Source organism: Anomaloglossus baeobatrachus, chromosome 6, assembly GCF_048569485.1.
Source record: "Anomaloglossus baeobatrachus isolate aAnoBae1 chromosome 6, aAnoBae1.hap1, whole genome shotgun sequence".
Lineage (NCBI taxonomy): Eukaryota > Metazoa > Chordata > Amphibia > Anura > Aromobatidae > Anomaloglossus > Anomaloglossus baeobatrachus.
In genome coordinates, this window is record NC_134358.1 from 262,594,616 (window position 1) to 262,614,610 (window position 19,995).

Sequence of the window (19,995 nt, forward strand, 5' to 3'; positions counted from 1 at the left end):
ATTAAACTAGAGTATAAAACGTTACACATTATTATTGTGGATTAATTATTGTTAGGCCTTATTCACACAACCATAATGAAATCATTTTGAAAGTCTTTTTTCTATCCATATTTCTGTCCCCGCCTGTGTTTTACCCTCCCTCCTCACATCCAGTGCTGAGTCTCTGCTCATAGAGTCCGTTATTGTCTGCAGTGCTGATGTGACATTGACACTGCTGAAGCCAATAACTAAGTGCAGCGGCACTGCCCGAGCTGACAGCATGAGTAGATCAGTTGAGTCGTTGAGCTCAGTAACTGGTTGCCTTGTTGTCAACTGTAGAGCTACATAGTCAAATGCAATTATACAGAGTATACACTCTACAGTGTATTTTTTATATTTTTTTTATTCCATTTGGGTATGTTTACCATTTCTATTGAGGTTTTTATTTTTAAACATTATATGTTTTTTACCTATAGGCTTCTTTATAGGACAAACAAAAATTAAACAACAGAAAACCTCAAATGTTTGAACAAAATAAAAAAAACAAATGCAGGAAAAAAAGTGTGAAATAAACTGATAGATTAATAGATATACAGTAAATATAGGTTACCTTGGTTATCCCTCAATGTAAAATTTGGATTATTAGCAGCTTCAGGAGCCAGACTGTAGTATATATGTTGACCCTCTGGAGGATCATCTTGATCTATTGCGCTTACAGTCTGAATGAGCTGAAATACAAATATAACACATGGCAGGTAAAAAAATCAGAGGCATTTCATTAATACAATATTAAAGAAAACCGGTCAAAAGCTTTAGGGTCATCAAACTAATGACATTACTAGGTAGGGTAGAAAAAATACAACAAAAAAACATACATTCCTGGTGGTAAATTGATGTTCCATCACTGTGAAATTCCATTTTCAATCTTTATGTAAATGAGACTCCAAGTGCACTGAGGGTGGGGCTAATCCTGGGTAGTGCATGATCATTTGCATAAAACTACCCCCATGTGACTGTTTGAACTCTGTTCAGCACTGCTCATTACATCTACATAGTGGCACAATCAAGCACACAGGAATCCTTTAGTACCATATCCCGCAATGCAGCGTCGGACTGGCTACCAGAGGAATCTCCAGTAATGCCAGGCCTGGATTCAGGTACTTGCATTGGACTCCGGAGCTCTCACCTGAGCTCCAGAGTGCAGCCTAGACTGTACCGCGAGCGCCGAGTGATTGATTCCCCGGCACTTGCTGTTCAGTTCATGACAGCTGCAGACAGGCCGGGGTGATCTACGGAGTTCAGGTGACAGCACCGGAGATTAGCCCGGCCTGTCTGCAGCTGACATGAACTGAACCGCAAGCGCCAGGGAATCAATCACTCGGCGCTCGCGGTACAGTCTCGGCTGCACGCCAGAGCTCAGGTAAGATCTCCGGAGTGCAATGCAGGTACCTGAATCCAGGCCTGGCATTACTGGAGATTCCTCCGGTTGCCAGGCCGTCATTAGATTGGTACAGCTAAACTAAATGATCCCTTCAATAATAAGATATTCATTATGTAATAAAAAAAATCTATGCAAGAAACACACATTTCACAGTAAAAATGATGTACCTAATCACTGAACAAATAAAAGGAAATTATAATATAAAAATGAGACTCATTTAGCTAAGCTCAAGATGGACATGAGTTTTTACTGAATCATCAATATATTGTTAAGGCAACCCTTCACCCTGCCACTAAAAAATGACTATACATTTGTCACGTAGAGTCACCCATGGGCAGGCACCCAAGCTGGTTCTCAACCTTTACCTCCCACTGCCTGTATGCTGAGACTGGCATTCTGGAACACCTGTATCCAACATGAATGTCACCTGCCTTTCCTTAGCTGTGGAGGCATGGTTCAGAATTACCACTTCTTCCTATGCAACTGCAGCTGCCTTCTTGGATGCAGGAAGACATATAGCTTGTCGCAGTGGATGAGCCAGAGGAAAACATCGTAGGGTGACTATGAATAACAAATGTATACTTAACTTTTTAGAGCCAGGCTGGATGGTTGACTTTAGGCCATCAATAGAGGCAACATGCAAGGAAAATCCCTCTCCTGGAAAATGTGACCACATTATGATAATTTATGCAACGGAGCACTTTGAATTACTTATAACATGCAACCTCTACTAGTGGAATAAAAACACCCTATTAGGAAATTATGAGTTAGTAATCATTGACGACATCCATAAATTTGCCAAAGCAGTTAGGCGGGCTTTGCACGTTGCGACATCGCAAGCCGATGCTGCGATGTCGCACAAGATAGTCCCCGCCCCCATCGCAGGTACGATATCTTGTGATAGCTGGCGTAGCGAAAATTATCGCTACGCCAGCTTCACATGCACTCACCTACCCTGCGACCGTCGCTCTGGCCGGCGACCCGCCTCCTTCCTAAGGGAGCGGGTCGTGCGGCGTCATAGCGACGTCACACGGCAGGCAGCCAATAGCGGCGGAGGGGCAGAGATGAGCAGGATGTAAACATCCTGCCCACCTCCTTCCTTCCGTAGAGCTGCCGGCGGCAGGTAAGGTGAAGCTCCTCGCTCCTGCGGTGTAACACACAGCGATGTGTGCTGCCGCAGGAACGAGGAACAGCATCGTACCTGTCGCGGCAGCATAATTATGGAAAAGTCGGAGCCTGCAACGATGATACGATAACGACGCTTTTGCGCTCGTTAATTGTATCATCTAGAATTTACACACAACGATGTCGAAAGTGACGCCGGATGTGCGTCACTTTCGATTTGACCCCACCGACATCGCACGTGCGATGTTGCAACGTGCAAAGCCGCCCTTAGTGTATATAATGAGTATTCATTCATTACACAAACAGCCGGTATTCAAAGGACATTGTGTAAAGTTTCATTCATTGGAATAGGATCAGGAGTGAAACTGAAAACATGGCTAGTTACTAGTGATAGGCGAATAGTAAAATATTTGGGTTCAGATTATTCGTACCAAATACCTAGCACTATTCCAGTATTCATCATGAATAACAAACCTAAGAAAAGTCAATGGGGAACCCAAGCATTTATCTGGGAAATCTTCAAGATCAATGGTCAGGTTCCCCACTGAGTTGTATTAGGATATTATTCATGACAAATATTGGAATAGTACTCGGTTTTGGGATAGCATAATCTGAATAAGCTGATTAATGGCAAATCCTTCTAACAAGGCTCAACTCGACTGTCTATCAGGGAACGTATGATTCTATAGCACATTTTAGGTATTGTTTGTATAACCCTAGAAAATTACAATAGAAATATAGTTTGATACACTTTTTGAGTTGTCTTACCTGCCCAGCTTTTGCATTTTCACACATGAATGTCTCAAAAAATTTGGTGAAGACTGGAGCATTGTCATTAACATCTAGGATTTTTATTGTAACAGAAACACTTCCAACCTGTGCAGGATTATCTGATGGGTAAGAAAAAGTGACACATTCTTAATAATTTTATTACTGTATATTGTCAGCTTTTACTTAATGTTATTCTGTAAAAATACTCAATATAACAAATGAGCGGATCACCAAGCGCAATCCCAGCCCATGTTCGAAGTCTGTGCTGCAGACATTTCCTGAGACGTTGGGTTTTTTGCCATGATGACATCTGTGTGGTGTGTGGCGCACAGGTACCAGCCCAGAAAATCATAAACCAAGCCTTGGATACAGGAGGGTTAGGAATTTTGAGCAACTCCTGCCCACAGGCAGAGAGCACTAACCTGTACTGTGGACCAAAGTTTTACAAAACAATCCACTCATCTCTACTCAATATATATGTTAGAAATTTATTTAAAAGTAACACCAACATTATCCTTTTGACAAGTTCATCAATAAAACTGGTTTCAAATGTGATATTTCCTAATTAAACTAATTATAAAAGTTTCATTTGAATGTGGCCTCTTAAAACAATAGAATAAGTGAACTTTCCAAGAGGCTACTGAGATGAAAATCGGGTACCCTAATGAGAATGATGGTGTTTAGTAAAGGTGCAGTGTCAGAGGCTATTGAAGGTCTAGAAAAGGGATAACTAATGGGATAAACACAAAAATATTTCTTCATATAATTTTGGATGTACATATGACAGAAGGGTGGGCATTTTTATCCAGATCTCATTCGTTCGATGTAGTACCTGCAATCACATGGCATCATCACACAGTACATAGTATCTGGCACGTACATACAGGTACACTAGCTCAAATTTATTAAGTAGTTTATGTCAGTTTTGGTGAAAACTAAGTCCCAAAAACTCATCATTTCTACAAAAATTTCTAAAAAAAAAGTCACAAGTACATAGTTTTTGGTTTTTGAACCTTGCTCAACAAAACTTTAAAAAGTGGTCATGAGTACGAAAAGATGGCATAGGCAACAGCTTTTAAAAATAATGAATAAACTTTACACTGGAAGTGCTGCAAATTTGGCACAAATATGCAACTGCTCAGAAGATGTATATCTAATTTTCTGACCTTACGACATTCTAGTACTTAATTTTCATTAAGTGGCAGGCACCATAAGTCCTTTAACTCCTCTGTAGAGATGAGTGAACTTGAAGTTTGGGTTCAGTGTTCGGTACGAACTCAGATTTTTAAAGAAAACAAAGTTTGGGTTCGCAGTTTGGGTGCTTTACGAAAGCAAACCACTCGTGTGAGCATCGCTGTACTCAGGTATGCCCAGTGCTCAGCCCAATGCAAGCTGCTTGCAGTGTTTGAACAGCGCACACTGGGGGTAACAACAGCGGGATCAGATGTTGTGTGCACAAAGCAAAAAAAAAAAATGGAAAAAAAACCCGCCCCCATAAGCGATCTATTTATGGCTGGCTGCATGTAGGAGGAAACCCAAACTGCCAATCAGTGACTTCAAATGAAGTTCAGGTCAAGGCTGGGTCCAAAACTGAACTTTAAAAAATTTCAGCTGGACCAACAAAACTCAAACTTCCACGGGTCCGCTCATCTCTACTCCTCTGCCATTTTTTGGTTTTGCACTCATGTTAACATTAACCTTATTTGAAGAGTCATAACTTATATTTTTCTGCCAACATGGCCATATGAGGGCTTGTTCTTTGTAGGACGGGTTGTAATTTTGAATGAACCTACTGAAAAGCAACAGAACTAATTGAAGTGGGGTAAAATGGTGAAAAAAAAACATTGTTTTTTATGGGTTTTTTTTGCATTGGTAAAAATAATTAGGCAATATGATTTTCTCTGTCAGTTTGATTATGAATCCTGTTAATGTATAGTTTTACACACAATTGGTGAAAAAAATTGTGAATTGTGAAAAAATTATTTATGTTTGTAGTGCCATTTTTGAGACCTTTAACTTTTTGTTTACAGAGCAGTTTGAGAGCTTGTTTTTTGCTTGTCAAATTAACGTTTTTTATTAATGCCTTTTCATTTTGGTAGATTCAATTTTTTGAGAACTTTTCTCATCATGTTTTATAGTGATGTGACAATCAAATAGAGAGACTGCAATTCCGGTGTTTAGACTGTATCATTATGGTGTTTACAATCTGGTTTAATTAACTTTTTATTTTATACATTAAATTTTAATAGATATGGTGATTGCGGATATGCATTTTAAGGTTGTTTTTTTTTGCATTTTTTTATCACTGGGAGAGAAGTGGGTGATTCATATTTTTGATGTTTTTTTTTACCATTTTCATATTTTTAATCATTTTTTTTACTTGTTTGTTTAGTTTCTTTAGAGGGTTTCAACTTATGATCATTTTATTGCTGTAATATAACTGTATTTCAGTGTAAAGGCAAAATGACATTCTCTTATGAAGTCCAGCCATAGCCTGGGCTTCACAGGAGAACAAAGATGTTAGCTAATGGGGAGTTCAACAAGCTCCAGGCTACTATGACAATCCATCGCCTGCCATGATTGCTTCCCACATGCTCCCTGGTGATCATGCTATTGAGACGCTGTTGTCAATGATTGACAGCAGCATATAAATGGTTAAACAGCAGTGTCTGGAAATAGTTCCAGTATCTGTTGTCTCCAGAGCCCACTGTGTACAGCAGTATACACCATATGACATACCATTATGTCTCATCAGTAAGGTGTTAAAGGGGTTACCAGAGAAATGTGATAAAGTAAATAAAAAAATATATTCAAATATTAAAGGGAACCTGTCAGGTCCAATAAGCACCCAAACCACGAACAGTTCTGGGTGCATATTGCTAATCCCTTACTAACCATCCCTGTATACACTAGCATAGATAAAGAGATCTTTAGAAAAAGTATTTCTAAAGATCTTTTATCTTATGCTAATGAGCGAGGGGACTAGTCCCAAGGCTATTATATCCCCGGACTAGCCACCTCCTTTAGTATCTATAGCTAGACACCCTGTGGGCATGCTAATATGCTAATGAATGTGCAGCGTCAGAGGATAATCTCACTCACCTCTCCACTGCCATTGCCACCCAACACTGAATTTCAGCTCAGTGCGCATGATCCCGGACTTTTGGTCATGTGCACTACTTCAGTTTGAAGCCAGGACGCGTACACCCATGTGTGCATGTCCAAAACTCCGGCGTCATTCACTCTGAGTCGAAATCTAGTGTCGGGCAGCAATGGCAGCGGAGAGGTGAGTGAGATCATCCTCTGATACTGCGCATTCATTTGCATGTTAGCATGACCACATGGGTGTGCTAACATGCTAATTGAGTCGGCTAGCCAGGGGAACTAACGCCCAGGGGACTAGTCCCCTTGCTCATTAGCATACGATAAAAGATCTTTAGAAACACTTTTTCTAAAGATCTCTTTATCTATGCTAGTATATACAGGGACCGTTATCCTGGGATTAGCGATATGCACCCAGAACTACTTGTGGTTCTGAGTGCATACTGGACCTGACAGGTTCCCTTTAATCATTCTTCTAGATACCTTTATCTAGCAAAAATGTATGCTTTATCTAGTGCCCTCTGTTAAGATTTTTAAAATGGCAACTACCATCTAGTAGGTGCAGCCATCCTAGGATGGATTGCATGAAGAGAGAATCAATTCATGAAGGAACTGTGGCATGAAGAGAGAGGCACACTTACTCCCTGTACTGCAATAAACTGTCAGCCTGACTGAGATGGATGTTTATTCTCAGTCAGCTAAAGAAAGGAAGAAATGTGTTTATCTTCTTCTTTAGTCCAACTCCACCCAATGTCCTGTCAGGTTGACTAAACAGAAGAATGCGCTTGATAGAACACTGCTCTGACCTAAGTCTCAAGAAAATGTTCTTCATGCAGCCTATTCTACTGCATGTCCTCTAAAATCTAGGATGGACTGCGCACTGATTTATGGAAGTTGCCGTATTTAAAATTCAAAATGTCAATTTTACTTACTCATCTCCATTGCTAAGATTGTGATATTATGCCAAGATACTTCTTCTCTATCTAGAGGCCTTGCTGTCATTAGTGCTCCAGTGGTAATATCAACATAGAAATATCTTCCAGGATCGCTGTTCCTGTCAATTGAATACCTGCAAGAAAAAAAAACTAGCATTATAAATCCAATTTTTAGCTACTACTTGAAATGTTGAATTGCTTTATTCTTGTCTGCTAAGGCATGGATGATCAGATTATGTTTTCATCAGCCACTTATGTGTGCACTTATAACCACTTGTGAGGTCTAAAGTTGGTTTCAGTTGTGAGAGCCATTCTCCTGTAAAATAGTGTATGCTTACTCATACTACTATAGCTGTAAACAGTTAGTTGAGCGATGAGGAAGTAGAACACAATGATACATGGATTGGAGAACACATTGCTATATGGGTTTGAAGAACACAATGATACACGGGGTTGGAAAAAATGAACACATTGATACATGGGTAGAAAAACACATTGATATATGGGAAAGTAGAACACATTAATATAGGTGGTAGGAGAACCGATTGAAACATGGAGTAGAGGAGCAGACTGATACTTGGTGTAGGAGAACACATTGATACATCGGGTAGAAAATACAAACACATTGAAACATGAAGTAGGAGAATACATTGATACATGGGGTAGGAGAGCACATTGACAAATTGGGTAGGAGAACACATTGATACATAGTGTTGGAGAGCACATTAATACATGGGCTAAGAGAACACATTCATACATGAGGTAGGAGAACACATTGATACATGGGGTTGGAGAGCACTCTGATACATAGTATATGAAAACATATTGATACATGGGGTAGGAGAACACAAACATATTGATACATGTAGTATGAGAATACATTGATAAATGGGGTAGGAGAACACATTGATAGATGTGGCTGGAGAGCACATTGATACATGGGGTAGGAGAACACATTGATACATGGGGTAGGAGAACACATTGATACATGGGGTAGGAGAACACATGGATACATGGGGTAAGAGAACATATTGATTTATGGGGTTGGAGAACACATTGATACATGGGGTTGGAGAGCACATTGATACATAGTGTATGAGAACACATTGATACATGAGGTAGGAGAACACAAACACATTGACACATGTGGTATGAGAATACATTGATAAATGGGGTAGGAGAACGCATTGATACATGGGGTAGGAGAACACATTGATACACGCGGCTGGAGAGCACATTGTTACATGGGGTAGGAGAACACATTAATACATGGGGTGGGAGAACACATGGATACATGGGGTAGGAGAACACATGGATACATGGGGTAAGAGAACATATTGATTTATGGGGTTGGAGAACACATTGATACATGGGGTTGGAGTGCACATTGATACATAGTGTATGAGAACACATTGATACATGAGGTAGGAGAACACAAACGCATTGACACATGTGGTATGAGAATACATTGATAAATGGGGTAGGAGAACACATTGATACACGTGGCTGGAGAGCACATTGATACATGGGGTAGGAGAACACATTGATACATGGGGTAGGAGAACACATGGATACATGGGGTAGGAGAACACATTGATGCATGGGGTTGGAGAACACATTGATACATAGTGTATGAGAACACATTGATTCATGAGCTAGGAGAACACATGGATAAATATGGTTGAAGAACACTTTGATACATGGGGTTGGAGAACACATTGATACATGGAGTAGAATAACACAAACACTTTGATACATGGGGTAGAAGAAAACAGAAGTAAATAATAGGAGGAACAGTATTTTTAACAATAATTTTACTAAAATTCTACAAAAAAATTGATTAAAGGAATCCATGAAAACATATCCAAATACAGAAAATGAATCAAAATTTAATATTGAAGAGACTATCTAGTCTAGATAAACTTGTTTTTACTCAGTCCATGTATCTTTCCATGATATCCATAATATACTTTTTGTAGGCCAAAATGACTGCATAATAATACAATCAAAATACACCACCATATGGGCACCCTACCCCTGCACATACAATGTTGCTGCTGTACGCAGCTCTGAATTAGGCCTAAGGGCATACAATATTTTTTTCCATGCACTGTGTGCTTCAACAAAAGTTCAGAAGATTGTTGATGATGTTGACATTCATCATTATTACCTGAATGAAACATCCATTGTGCACCATTGCACGTGACAAAATTCTCCATAATTTTATGATAAGCTAGTCGCAGTTACTTCAGCGCCCATCTAAACAATGAATTCCAAGGTTTGATTTGCTAGAAATCTCTTGCAAGTCCTTTCAACGCATTCTCATTTTCTTGACATTTGAAGGTCAGATTAGCATTAAAGATTATGATCATTGTGCTCTATTAATCAGTAATGCTAAACTTCACAGGCATTACCTTTGTTCTGAATTCTCCATTTTTGCAATTAGTAACCAGGCTTTGAACTTCTATTACTCCTTACGTACAGGCAACAGAATAAGCCTTTTATTTTATCAAGAAGTTTTGTTCAAAAACTGAAATTTGCTATTGAGTTTAATGTACATTTTCTGTGAAAAGTAGAAGAAATGTATTCTTATTTTTAATTTGAAGGATTAATGGTAAGAAGCTAGAAAATTGGAATGTTTGTATGTTCGTATATAAAGAAATATATACAGTATCCAAAAAAAAACATATTGATAGGGAATTTAGATTGTGAACCCCAATGGAGACAGTATTGCCAATGTATGTAAAGTGCTGTGGAATTAACAGCGCTATATAAATTAATAAATATTATTATTATGAGTAGCAATGCCATCTATTGCCCAAATAACATAATATAGTCCAAATGGCTGCAGTGATTCAAGTCTCTACCTGCTCTACCCCATGTTAATGACTTGTGTGTCCGGGACTTTTGTAATTTTTTCTATGTGCCTAAAAATTAACAGGCAGGTAGTTGCTAAAAGAGGCAACTACCTGCTTGTTCTATTTGGTGTCAGCACAGAGCGGTCATTGATGGCTCTTGCTGGTGATTCAGCTACTTCTCGTCAACAGAACACCTCTTTATCTGCTCTGCTGACCTATCGTGAATACCGGCATCATGCTGATTGACAATGGCTTCACACAGTTAGGCAGGTGAGTGCTGGCTGTCAATTGGCATGATTTTGGTAATCCCACCCTGTCAACTGAGCAGAGCAGCTGAGAAACCGCTGCACTATAAATGTGGTGTCAGCGCGAGTAGCTGAATCAGTGGCATTAGCTGCTTGTGACTGATCGGCACCAGGCAGGTAGTAACTACCTGCCTGTTAATTTTATGCACATTGTAAATAAAAATAATACTGATAATCCCTTTAAATGAAGTGCAACATAAAACCAGATTTAGAGTTAAGTGGGCCTTCTAACCATTCATCCATAATGGCTCTCTTTTGCCTCAAGTCATAACATCCACCTAGTATACAATTAGAATTATCAGAATAGAAAGCTAAAAAATGTAATTGCTCCATTTTTACTCATGTAATTTACTGATCACCATAAATATTATGTTCAACTGTACAAGTTGTTCTGTTTACTTGAAAACTAAAAAAAGTTATTTACTGATTTGTGCTGTTTGATGATTATAATTAATGTTGAGTGAGCAGTTAACTATTCGTAATCACTATGCTATTAGCGAGTACTGTCCGCTAGTCGCATATTCGTTACAAGTATCGAGCGCAATGGGAAATATGAAGTAGCGAGTAACCTGAAAGCCGTACTTTTCATGCGCGTAGCAAATAGTACGGCTTTCGGGTTACTTGCTACTTAGAGAGTATTTCCCATTGACTTACATTGCGCCCGCTACTTGTAATGAATATGCGAGTAGCGGACAGTACTCGCTAACAGCATAGTGAGTACGAATAGTTAACTACTCGCTCAACACTACTTATAATGTATTCAAGTTGGTTTATTGTAATTGTTTTTGCACCATTAGTTTTTTAGTAACTTTACTAAAAAAAAATGTGAATCTTACTATTCATCTTTGATTTGTACTCATAATGTACTACATAAGAAGATATGTCATAGAGAGAGTGGTGCAATTAGTTCACGTGACTCGGATCCATTGGCCACGTCAGTAGCTAGTCTTTGGATGGGAGCCCTGAGAATAGGCTCTTATTTGACAGCACCTATGGTTCTTCTGTTGACTAGCTGGTCTAGCGCGATATCCTTGTTGTGTTGTGATGCACTTCTGATGTCATGCCAGACTGGCTAATCAAAAGATGTTTTTTGGATGCTTAGAGGTAGGCGGCGGTTCTCAGGGCTCCAATTTACCCATCACGGATTACCAACGAGGTCAAGGAATACTGTCCTGCGAATAAACAATTTGCACCAACTCTAATAATAGCACATTATGCATGTGTTAAACATTACTATTAAGGTTTTTAGGCAGAAAAAATCCTGTCTTAGACTTTGGCTCATTCTTATTTTTTTTAATTCCCATGCAGAAGGTGTTGTGATTAAGTCATGGTCTTTTGAGAAAGACAATTCTGTCGCAACGTCAAAATTTCTGTCTGTATAGTACTCGTGGTCTCTTGTTGGACTTCTATATTCTTATTTCATATCAGACTGAATAATTATTTGAATAAAACTATTTCTGTTAAGCACATCAGCTTTTGGACTTCCAATTTCTTTCCTTACATTCATATTGAGTGGCTGAGTTTATTTCTGCTTAAAGGCCACTTTACACGCAGCGACATCGCTAGCGATGTCGCTGCCGATCGCACCCCCCCCCGTCGTTTGTGTGTCACGTGCAAATCTCTGCCTGTGGCGCACAATATTGCTAATACCTGTCACACAGACTTACCTTCCCAGCAACGTCGCTGTGGCCGGCAAACAGCCTCTTTTCTAAGGTGGCAGTTTGTGCGGCGTCACAGCGACGTCACACGGCAAGTGTACAATAGAAGCGGGGGGGGGGCAGAGAGCAGCCGCATGAAAGACACGCCCACCTTGTTGCCGGAGGACGCAGGTACGGTCCTGTTCGTCGTTCCTGCGGTGTCACATTTAGCGATGTGTGCTGCCTCAGGAACGATGAACAATCTGCGTCAAAAAGCAGCAACGACATTTGGGAAATGGACGACGTGTCAACAATCAATGATTTGGTGAGTATTTTACATTGTCAGCGGTCGCTCGTTCGTGTCACACGCAATGACGTCGCTAACGAGGCCGGATATGCGTCACGAATTCCGTGACCCCAACAACATCTCGTTAGCAATGTTGTTGCGTGTAAAGCCCCCTTAAGTCATGGTCAAGACATTTGGTAAAAGTAAATGCTTCATATTAGCTAATTATGTAGATGCATCTACGGTGCTCTTAAATGCAAGGACTGTCAAAGGGCTTCAGTAAGGGCTGATGCTGACCCTGGTGTAGCCAGCAAATGAATGAAGCTGCATTTACTCACTATATTATTTTATTTTTGGGTGGGTCACTAGAGATAATCTTGAAATTAATGTGAAAATCAATGAACTTTGTGGTATTCATTTTTATGATTACTTACCTAACTGAATTATTAGTTGAATCCGGATCCTTAGCAGAAACAATCTGTATTGTTGTACCAATATCTACATTTTCAGAGACTTCCACAAAATAATGACTGGATTCAAACACAGGAGGTTCATCAACATCTTCAACACTGATGTGTACAGTTGTGGTGTCACGAAATGGACCAAGGTTGAAAAAACGTACTTCAATATGTGGGTTTGAACCCTCAATTTTCAGTGTGTAGCTTTTCTTGCTTTCAAAGTCCAAAGGCTGAAAAAAGAAATATTTTCATAAAATTGCATGATCTATAGAAAGTAAATTTTAGAAGTAAACAGAAAATAAATTTGTATTCATTGATTGCATAGTGCACATTGTATACCTTCAGTGTATAGTATGTTAAAGAAACAATTACCATGCATTATATATGTTCCTTTTTTTTATCCATTGCCTCTGTAGAGATTCAGTGATGCTATTCCAGACAGTTTATTAAATATAATATTAATTTATCAGACAGAAAACACTTTTGCCATCTGCTTTAGTAAATGGAACCCTACACATAAGTTTAGTATATGTGCCAGTGTCTTTACCCAGTGCATGTGTCAAATGGATCCTAGGTTGTAGGTCTCTTCACTATGTTGTGCAATCTGTAAATCTTTTTATTTTTTACTATTTAAGATAACTTTAGCATTGTATTTTACCACATAATGAATCATCTAAAAGAGGACCTGTCACCAGGTCAATAGTGGCTCATTTTTCTGTTACTTTATTCCTTCTGCTCTCCTGTGTATTATTTTTTTTTTAATCTACCATACAGTTTATGAGATATGGATCTTTTGGTTTGTGCTATTTTTTATGGTCTTTAGCAAAGAAGTGTTGCCAGTGGCGTAACTAGAGTCCGAGGACCTGGGCCCCCTTACTACATATTGGTGAGATGTATGGGCCATTGAAGTCCTATAAAAACATATGTGCTCCCCCCTCCATTATGTAATAATGTCCCGCATCCTGTACTAATGTCCTTTTCCTGGACACCTACTGGTATATATGTCCCTCATCCTGGGACCTTTACTGGTATGTAGATCCCTATCCTGGTCTCCTTCCAGGTATAAATGTCCTCCATCCTTGGCCCCTTCCTGGTATATATGTCCCTCATCTTTGGCCCTTTACTGGTATACATGTCCCCTATCATGGGCCCCTTCAGGTTATATATGTCTCCTATCCTGGTATATATGTCCCCTATTCTGATATACTGTACAGACCAAACGTTTGGACACACCTCATTCAAAGAGTTTTCTTTATTTTCATGACTTTGAAAATGATAGATTCACATTGAAGGCATCAAAACTATGAATTAACATATGTGGAATGAAATCCTTAAAAAAGTTTGAAATAACTGAAAATATGTCTTATATTCTACACTGTGTGCAGAATTATTAGGCAAATGAGTATTTTGATCACCTGATAACTTTTATACATATTGCCCTACTCCAAGCTGTATAGGCTTGAGAGCCAAATACCAATTAAGTCAATCAGGTGATGTGCATCTCTGTTATGAGGGGTATGATTTAATGACATCAACACCCTATATAAGGTGTGCTTAATTATTAGGCAACTTGCTTTCCTTTGGCAAAATGGGTCAGAAGAGAAATTTGATGGGCTCTGAAAAGTCCAAAATTGTGAGATGTCTTGCAGAGGGATGCAGCAGTCTTGAACCTTTTGAAGCGTGATCACCGAACAATCAAGCATTTCATGGCAAATAGCCAACAGGGTCGCAAGAAGCGTGTTGGGCAAAAAAAAGGCACAAAATAACTGCCCATAAATTGAGGAAAATCAAGCGTGAAGCTGCTAAGATGCCATTTGCCACCAGTTTGGCCATATTTCAGAGCTGCAACGTTACTGGAGTATCAAAAAGCACAATGTGTGCCATACTCAGGGACATAGCCAAGGTAAGGAAGGCTGAACAACTCTCACCTTTGAACAAGAAACATAAGATAAAGCATCAAGACTGGGCCAAGAAATATCTTAAGACTGATTTTTCAAAGGTTTTATAGACTGATGAAATGAGAGTGACTCTTCATGGGCCAGATGGATGGGCCAGAGGCTAGATTAGTAAAGGGAAGAGATCTCCAATCTGACTCACACACCAGCAAGGTGGAAGTAGGGTAGTGGTATGGGCTGGTATCATCAAAGATGAACTTGTGGGACCTTTTTGGGTTGAGGATGGAGTAAAGCTCAACTACCAGACCTACTGCCAGTTTCTGGAAGACAAGTTCTTCAAGCAGTGGTACAGGAGGAAATCGGTATCGTTCAAGAAAAACATGATTTTCATGCAGGACAATGCTCCATCACAAGCATCCAACTACTGCACAGCGTTACTGGCCAGTAAAGGTCTATAACATGAAAAAATAATGACTTGACCCTCTTGTTCACCTGACCTGATCTCCATAGAGAACATGTGGTCCCTCATATAATATAAGATCTATAGGGAGGGAAAACAGTACACCTCTCGGAACAGTGTCTGGGAGACTGTGGTGGCTGTTGCACGCAATGTTGATTGTAAACAGATCAAGCAACTGACAGAATCTATGGATGGTAAACTGTTGAGTGTCATCATAAAGAAAGGTGGCCATAGTGGTCACTAATTTTTTGGGGTTTTGTTTTTGCATGTCAGAAATGTTTATTTTTAAATGTTGTGCAGTTATATTGGTTTACCTGGTGAAAATAAACAAGTGAGATGGGAATATATATGTTTTTTATTAAGTTGCCTAATAATTCTGCACAGTAATAGTTACCTGCACAAATAAATGTCCTCCTAAGATAGCCAAATCTAAAAAAAAACCACTCCAACTTCCAAAAATATTAAGCTTTGATATTTATGAGTCTTTTGGATTGATTGAGAACATAGTTGTTGATCATTAATAAAAAAAATTCTCTAAAATACAACTTGCCTAACAATTCTGCACACAGTGTGGGTTCTTCAAAGTAGCCACCTTTTGCTTTGATTACTGCTTTGCACACTCTTGGCATTCTCTTGATGAGTTTCAAGAGGTAGTCACCGGAAATAGTTTTCACTTCACAGGTGTGCCCTGTCAGGTTTAATAAGTGGGATTTCTTGCCTTATAAATGGGGTTGGAATCATCAGTTGTGTTGTGCAGAAGTCTGGTGGATACACAGCTGATAGTCCTACTGAATAGACTGTTAGAATTTGTATTATGGTAAGAAAAAGCAGCTAAGTAAAGAAAAATGAGTGGCCATCATTACTTTAAGAAATGAAGGTCAGTCAGTCCGAAAAATTGGGAAAACTTTGAAAGTATCCCCAAGTGCAGTGGCAAAAACCATCAAACGCTACAAAGAAACTGGCTTATATGAGGACCGCCCCAGGAAAGGAAGACCAAGAGTCACCTCTGCTGCGGAGGATATGTTTATCCGTGTCACCAGCCTCAGAAATTGCAGTTTAAGAGCAGCTCAGATTAGAGACCAGGTCAATGCCACACAGAGTTCTAGCAGCAGACACATCTCTAGAACAACTGCTAAGAGGAAACTTTGAGCAGCAGGCCTTCATGGTAAAATAGCTGCTGGGAAACCACTGCTAAAGACAGGCAACAAGCAGAAGAGACTTGTTTGGGCTAAAAAGCACAAGGAATGGACATTAGACCAGTGGAAGTCTGTGCTTTGGTCTGATGAGTCCAAATTTGAGATCTTTGGATCCAACCACCATGTCTTTGTGCAACGCAGAAAAGGTGAACAGACACACTCTACATGCCTGGTTCCCACCGTGAAGCATGGAGGAGGAGGTGTGATGGTGTGGGGGTGCTTTGCTGGTGACACTGTTGGGGATTTATTCAAAATTGAAGGCCTACTGAACCAGCATAGCTACCACAGCATCTTGCAGTGGCATGCTATTCCATCCGGTTTGCATTTAGTTGGACCATCATTTATTTTTCAACAGGACAATGACCCCAGGCCCAAACACACCTCCAGGCTGTGTAAGGGCTATTTGACTAAGAAGGAGAGTGATGGTGTGCTTACGCCAGGTGACCTGGCCTCCACAGTCACCAGACCTGAACTCAAACGAGATGGTTTGGGGTGAGCTGGACCGCAGAGTGAAGGCAAAAGGGCCAACAAGTACTAAGCATCTCTGGGAACTTCTTCAAGACTGTTGGAAGACCATTTCCGGTGACTACCTCTTGAAGCTCATCAAGAGAATGCCAACAGTGTGCAAAGCAGTAATCAAAGCAAAAGGTGGCTACTTTGAAGAACCTAGAATAAAATACATATTTTCAGTTGTTTCACACTTTTTTGTTAAGTATTTTATTCCACATGTGTTAATTCATAGTTTTGATGCCTTCAATGTGAATCTACAATTTTCAGTCATGAAAATAAAGAAAACTCTTTGAATGAGAAGGTGTGTCCAAACATTTGGTCTGTACTGTATATGTTCCACATTCTGACACTAATGCATGAAAAACAAATCTAAAAAATTGTGAACTTCCTTTACTTCTTAGACTCTTGGTTTCCTTTTCTATAGCCAGCGCACAGGCTGGCAGCTAACACTGGCCTGCCTGCTATGGGCAATGCATGATATAACTGCCATGCGATACCAAGGCCTGGCTCATTGACGTCAGCTACCGGCCTCTAATTGGTCAGCATTGTGTACTGTGGCTCATAGATCCAAATGGTCTCTGCACAGCAATACATTTCAGTTTAATATGCATCCTTAGATGCACATCTAGATGAAATATGTGCCCCCTTTCCAGCATGGGCCTGGACATTACACCCCTGGTTGCTGCTCATTGGATTCTCTTAGCAGTGTTTCCATGCTGCCTTGCAATAGACCCCTGTTAGCTATGCCGTATTGATAAAGAAAATAAAAAGTAGCACTAAATAACCATATGGCGGACTGTTAAAAAACAAATACTCAAGAGAAGAGCAGGAATCAAATAAAAGCAAAATGGCTACTTTTCATCTGATGACAGGCATATAAAGTATATCAAATATATATGTAAAAATCATTTTTTTGTTTTAGAAATCACCATAAAAGAAGTTTAAGAGTCAAGAAAAGTTAACTTCCAAGTGACGTTAACAGAAAGATGGTTTAAGTGAGACAGTCATAATTTCACTATTTTTATAGCGTTTTACATAATTTACTTTTAAATATTCTCAGTGTGAATCCGCCTTAGTGATTTATTGCCTCATGCTGTCGCTGTTTGCTACCTTGTGACTTGTTCTAGCAGAACAATATACATGTTTGTGGTTTTACTGTTGGCTAATGAAGGACAATTTATTAGTACCGGTAGAGTGACGGTCTTATCACACACAATACTTTACTTACTTTTATACTTTATGCACAAGCAATTCTCCATCTGCCTTATCTAAGACAGCTTTGTCTAAGCATAATTAGCATTTATGGATTCGAGCTCCAATTAAAAAAACACATAAGTTTTATTGGTTTATAAATAATCCATGCTCTTTTTTTAGTATTCTTTATGGCAGAGGAGAGTAAAAAATGTGTCCTGAACAAATGCAGCTATTGAAAGAATCAGTCAATCAGGGGGCAATTCATTTACAGAATATATCTGGTTAGATACACAGCAGAATTAAAGTCTTTAAATGAAATATTATGTGTTCAGCTTTATGATTTCTCATTACACCAGCTTTGCTTTTAGGCTGAAAGCAGATTAATTATTTGAAATAACAACACGTGAAAAAGCTAAAAAGTAAATGCTTGTAACATGTGAGAGGTTTTGAATGACTTGCCTAGTGATATGTCCAGACTTATCCTTTTAAAAAATGTTGTTAAAGGGGAACTGTCATTTGATTCTTACTGCCCAAACCACAGGTATCATGGATAGGACCATGGCTACAGATTGCAGCTAGTTATATTTTAACTCTGAAATGCACTGATGTTCAGAGAAAACGTAGTTTGAAGATACTTTTGGGATGGACTATAGAAATAGATGTTACAAGTTCTGGTGTATACCTAGAGAGACCTGTCAATCAACCAGTACAGGGAGAAACCAACTGGTGTAGCTCCGGACTGGTCATGTCCATTCCTATTATTCTCAGTAGAGATGCGCGAACCTGGGGTTCAAGGTTCAAGGTTCGGGTTTGGAAACCGACTTCCAAAAAGACAAAGTTTGGGTTCAAAATTCTAGGGAGTTATGAATACAAACCACTCAATCAAGAAGCACTATGCTTGGGTATGAGTGATAAGACTTGTGTGAGACACGTGCAGTGTCTGAAAGTCTTACACTGGGGGTAAAATCAATATGATCTGATGTAATGTGCACATGTGACGCCCTGGCCTATCAGGCCATCACAGGATGTTGCACAATTTTCCTTTCCGTGCAGCATCCATCTCTCCCTTGGTTCCAGGTGTCACCCAGTGATGTGCTAAGACCAGCATACAAATCCCACACACACACACACACACACCAGGGGGCAGGTCCAGTGAGGAAAGGGTCGCCCACTGAAGGGTTAAGCAGATTGAGTGGGAGGTGACTAGTTTGTCGTCGGCAGGGGAGCAAGGAGTGCAGAGGGCTCTCAAGTAGCTCTCAGTGAATAGAGCAGGCTGGGGTGTTGGAGCTCCCAGACAGCGTGAGAGAGCAGCCTCAGAGAGTGAGGGGCTGTGGAATTGGAGGCTCCTGGAGGGTCGGACTAGACCAAAGCACACAAGTAACATCACTGGGAACGGTCATCTGGAAGTGCTCCTCCTCAGTGGCAGCGGTACTGCAAGATGTTTGGTTGAATTACTGCCTGTGTGTTCATTGACCTCACAAATCAGCACAGCCTCATCCAGCACCACGATAACCACTGTAAGTTTCTCTGCTCCCTGTCTCCCAGGCCTACAGCCTATGGCACCCCTTCTCCACCGTCTCTGGGCCCCGGGGCACAGCCCCCTACCCACGGAGGGGTTAGACATCCTGCTACTGCGCCATCGCCACTGGGCTCCCCCCTCCCCAACAGCGGCGGTGGCATTCCACGTTGCCACGCGACGTGGGTGGCGTCACAAACTTCTAATTCCCCTGAACATAGTCCCCTTTTCCGGAGACCCCTCGGGCCACCGCGGATCCGGATCTGAGCAGCCCAGCTGCTGGCACGGGGGCGACACACCTCAAACCCTGGCGTCACGAACAGGATA

At 40.2% G+C, this 19,995-nt stretch overlaps 1 protein-coding gene across 1 annotated transcript in view; it reads right to left on the bottom strand.

Annotated features, from left to right (window-relative positions):
• The window catches only part of CDH20 (cadherin 20), a 759,598-nt gene that overhangs the window by 24,689 nt on the left and 714,914 nt on the right, over nucleotides 1–19,995 (bottom strand). Inside the window, exons 9-12 of the mRNA XM_075314847.1 lie at nucleotides 12,874–13,127; nucleotides 7,351–7,487; nucleotides 3,314–3,435; nucleotides 590–707 (exon numbers count right to left, since the gene is read on the bottom strand). Of these exons, the coding sequence (XP_075170962.1) occupies nucleotides 590–707; nucleotides 3,314–3,435; nucleotides 7,351–7,487; nucleotides 12,874–13,127 (631 nt within the window). The remainder of the gene's footprint in view (nucleotides 1–589; nucleotides 708–3,313; nucleotides 3,436–7,350; nucleotides 7,488–12,873; nucleotides 13,128–19,995) is intronic.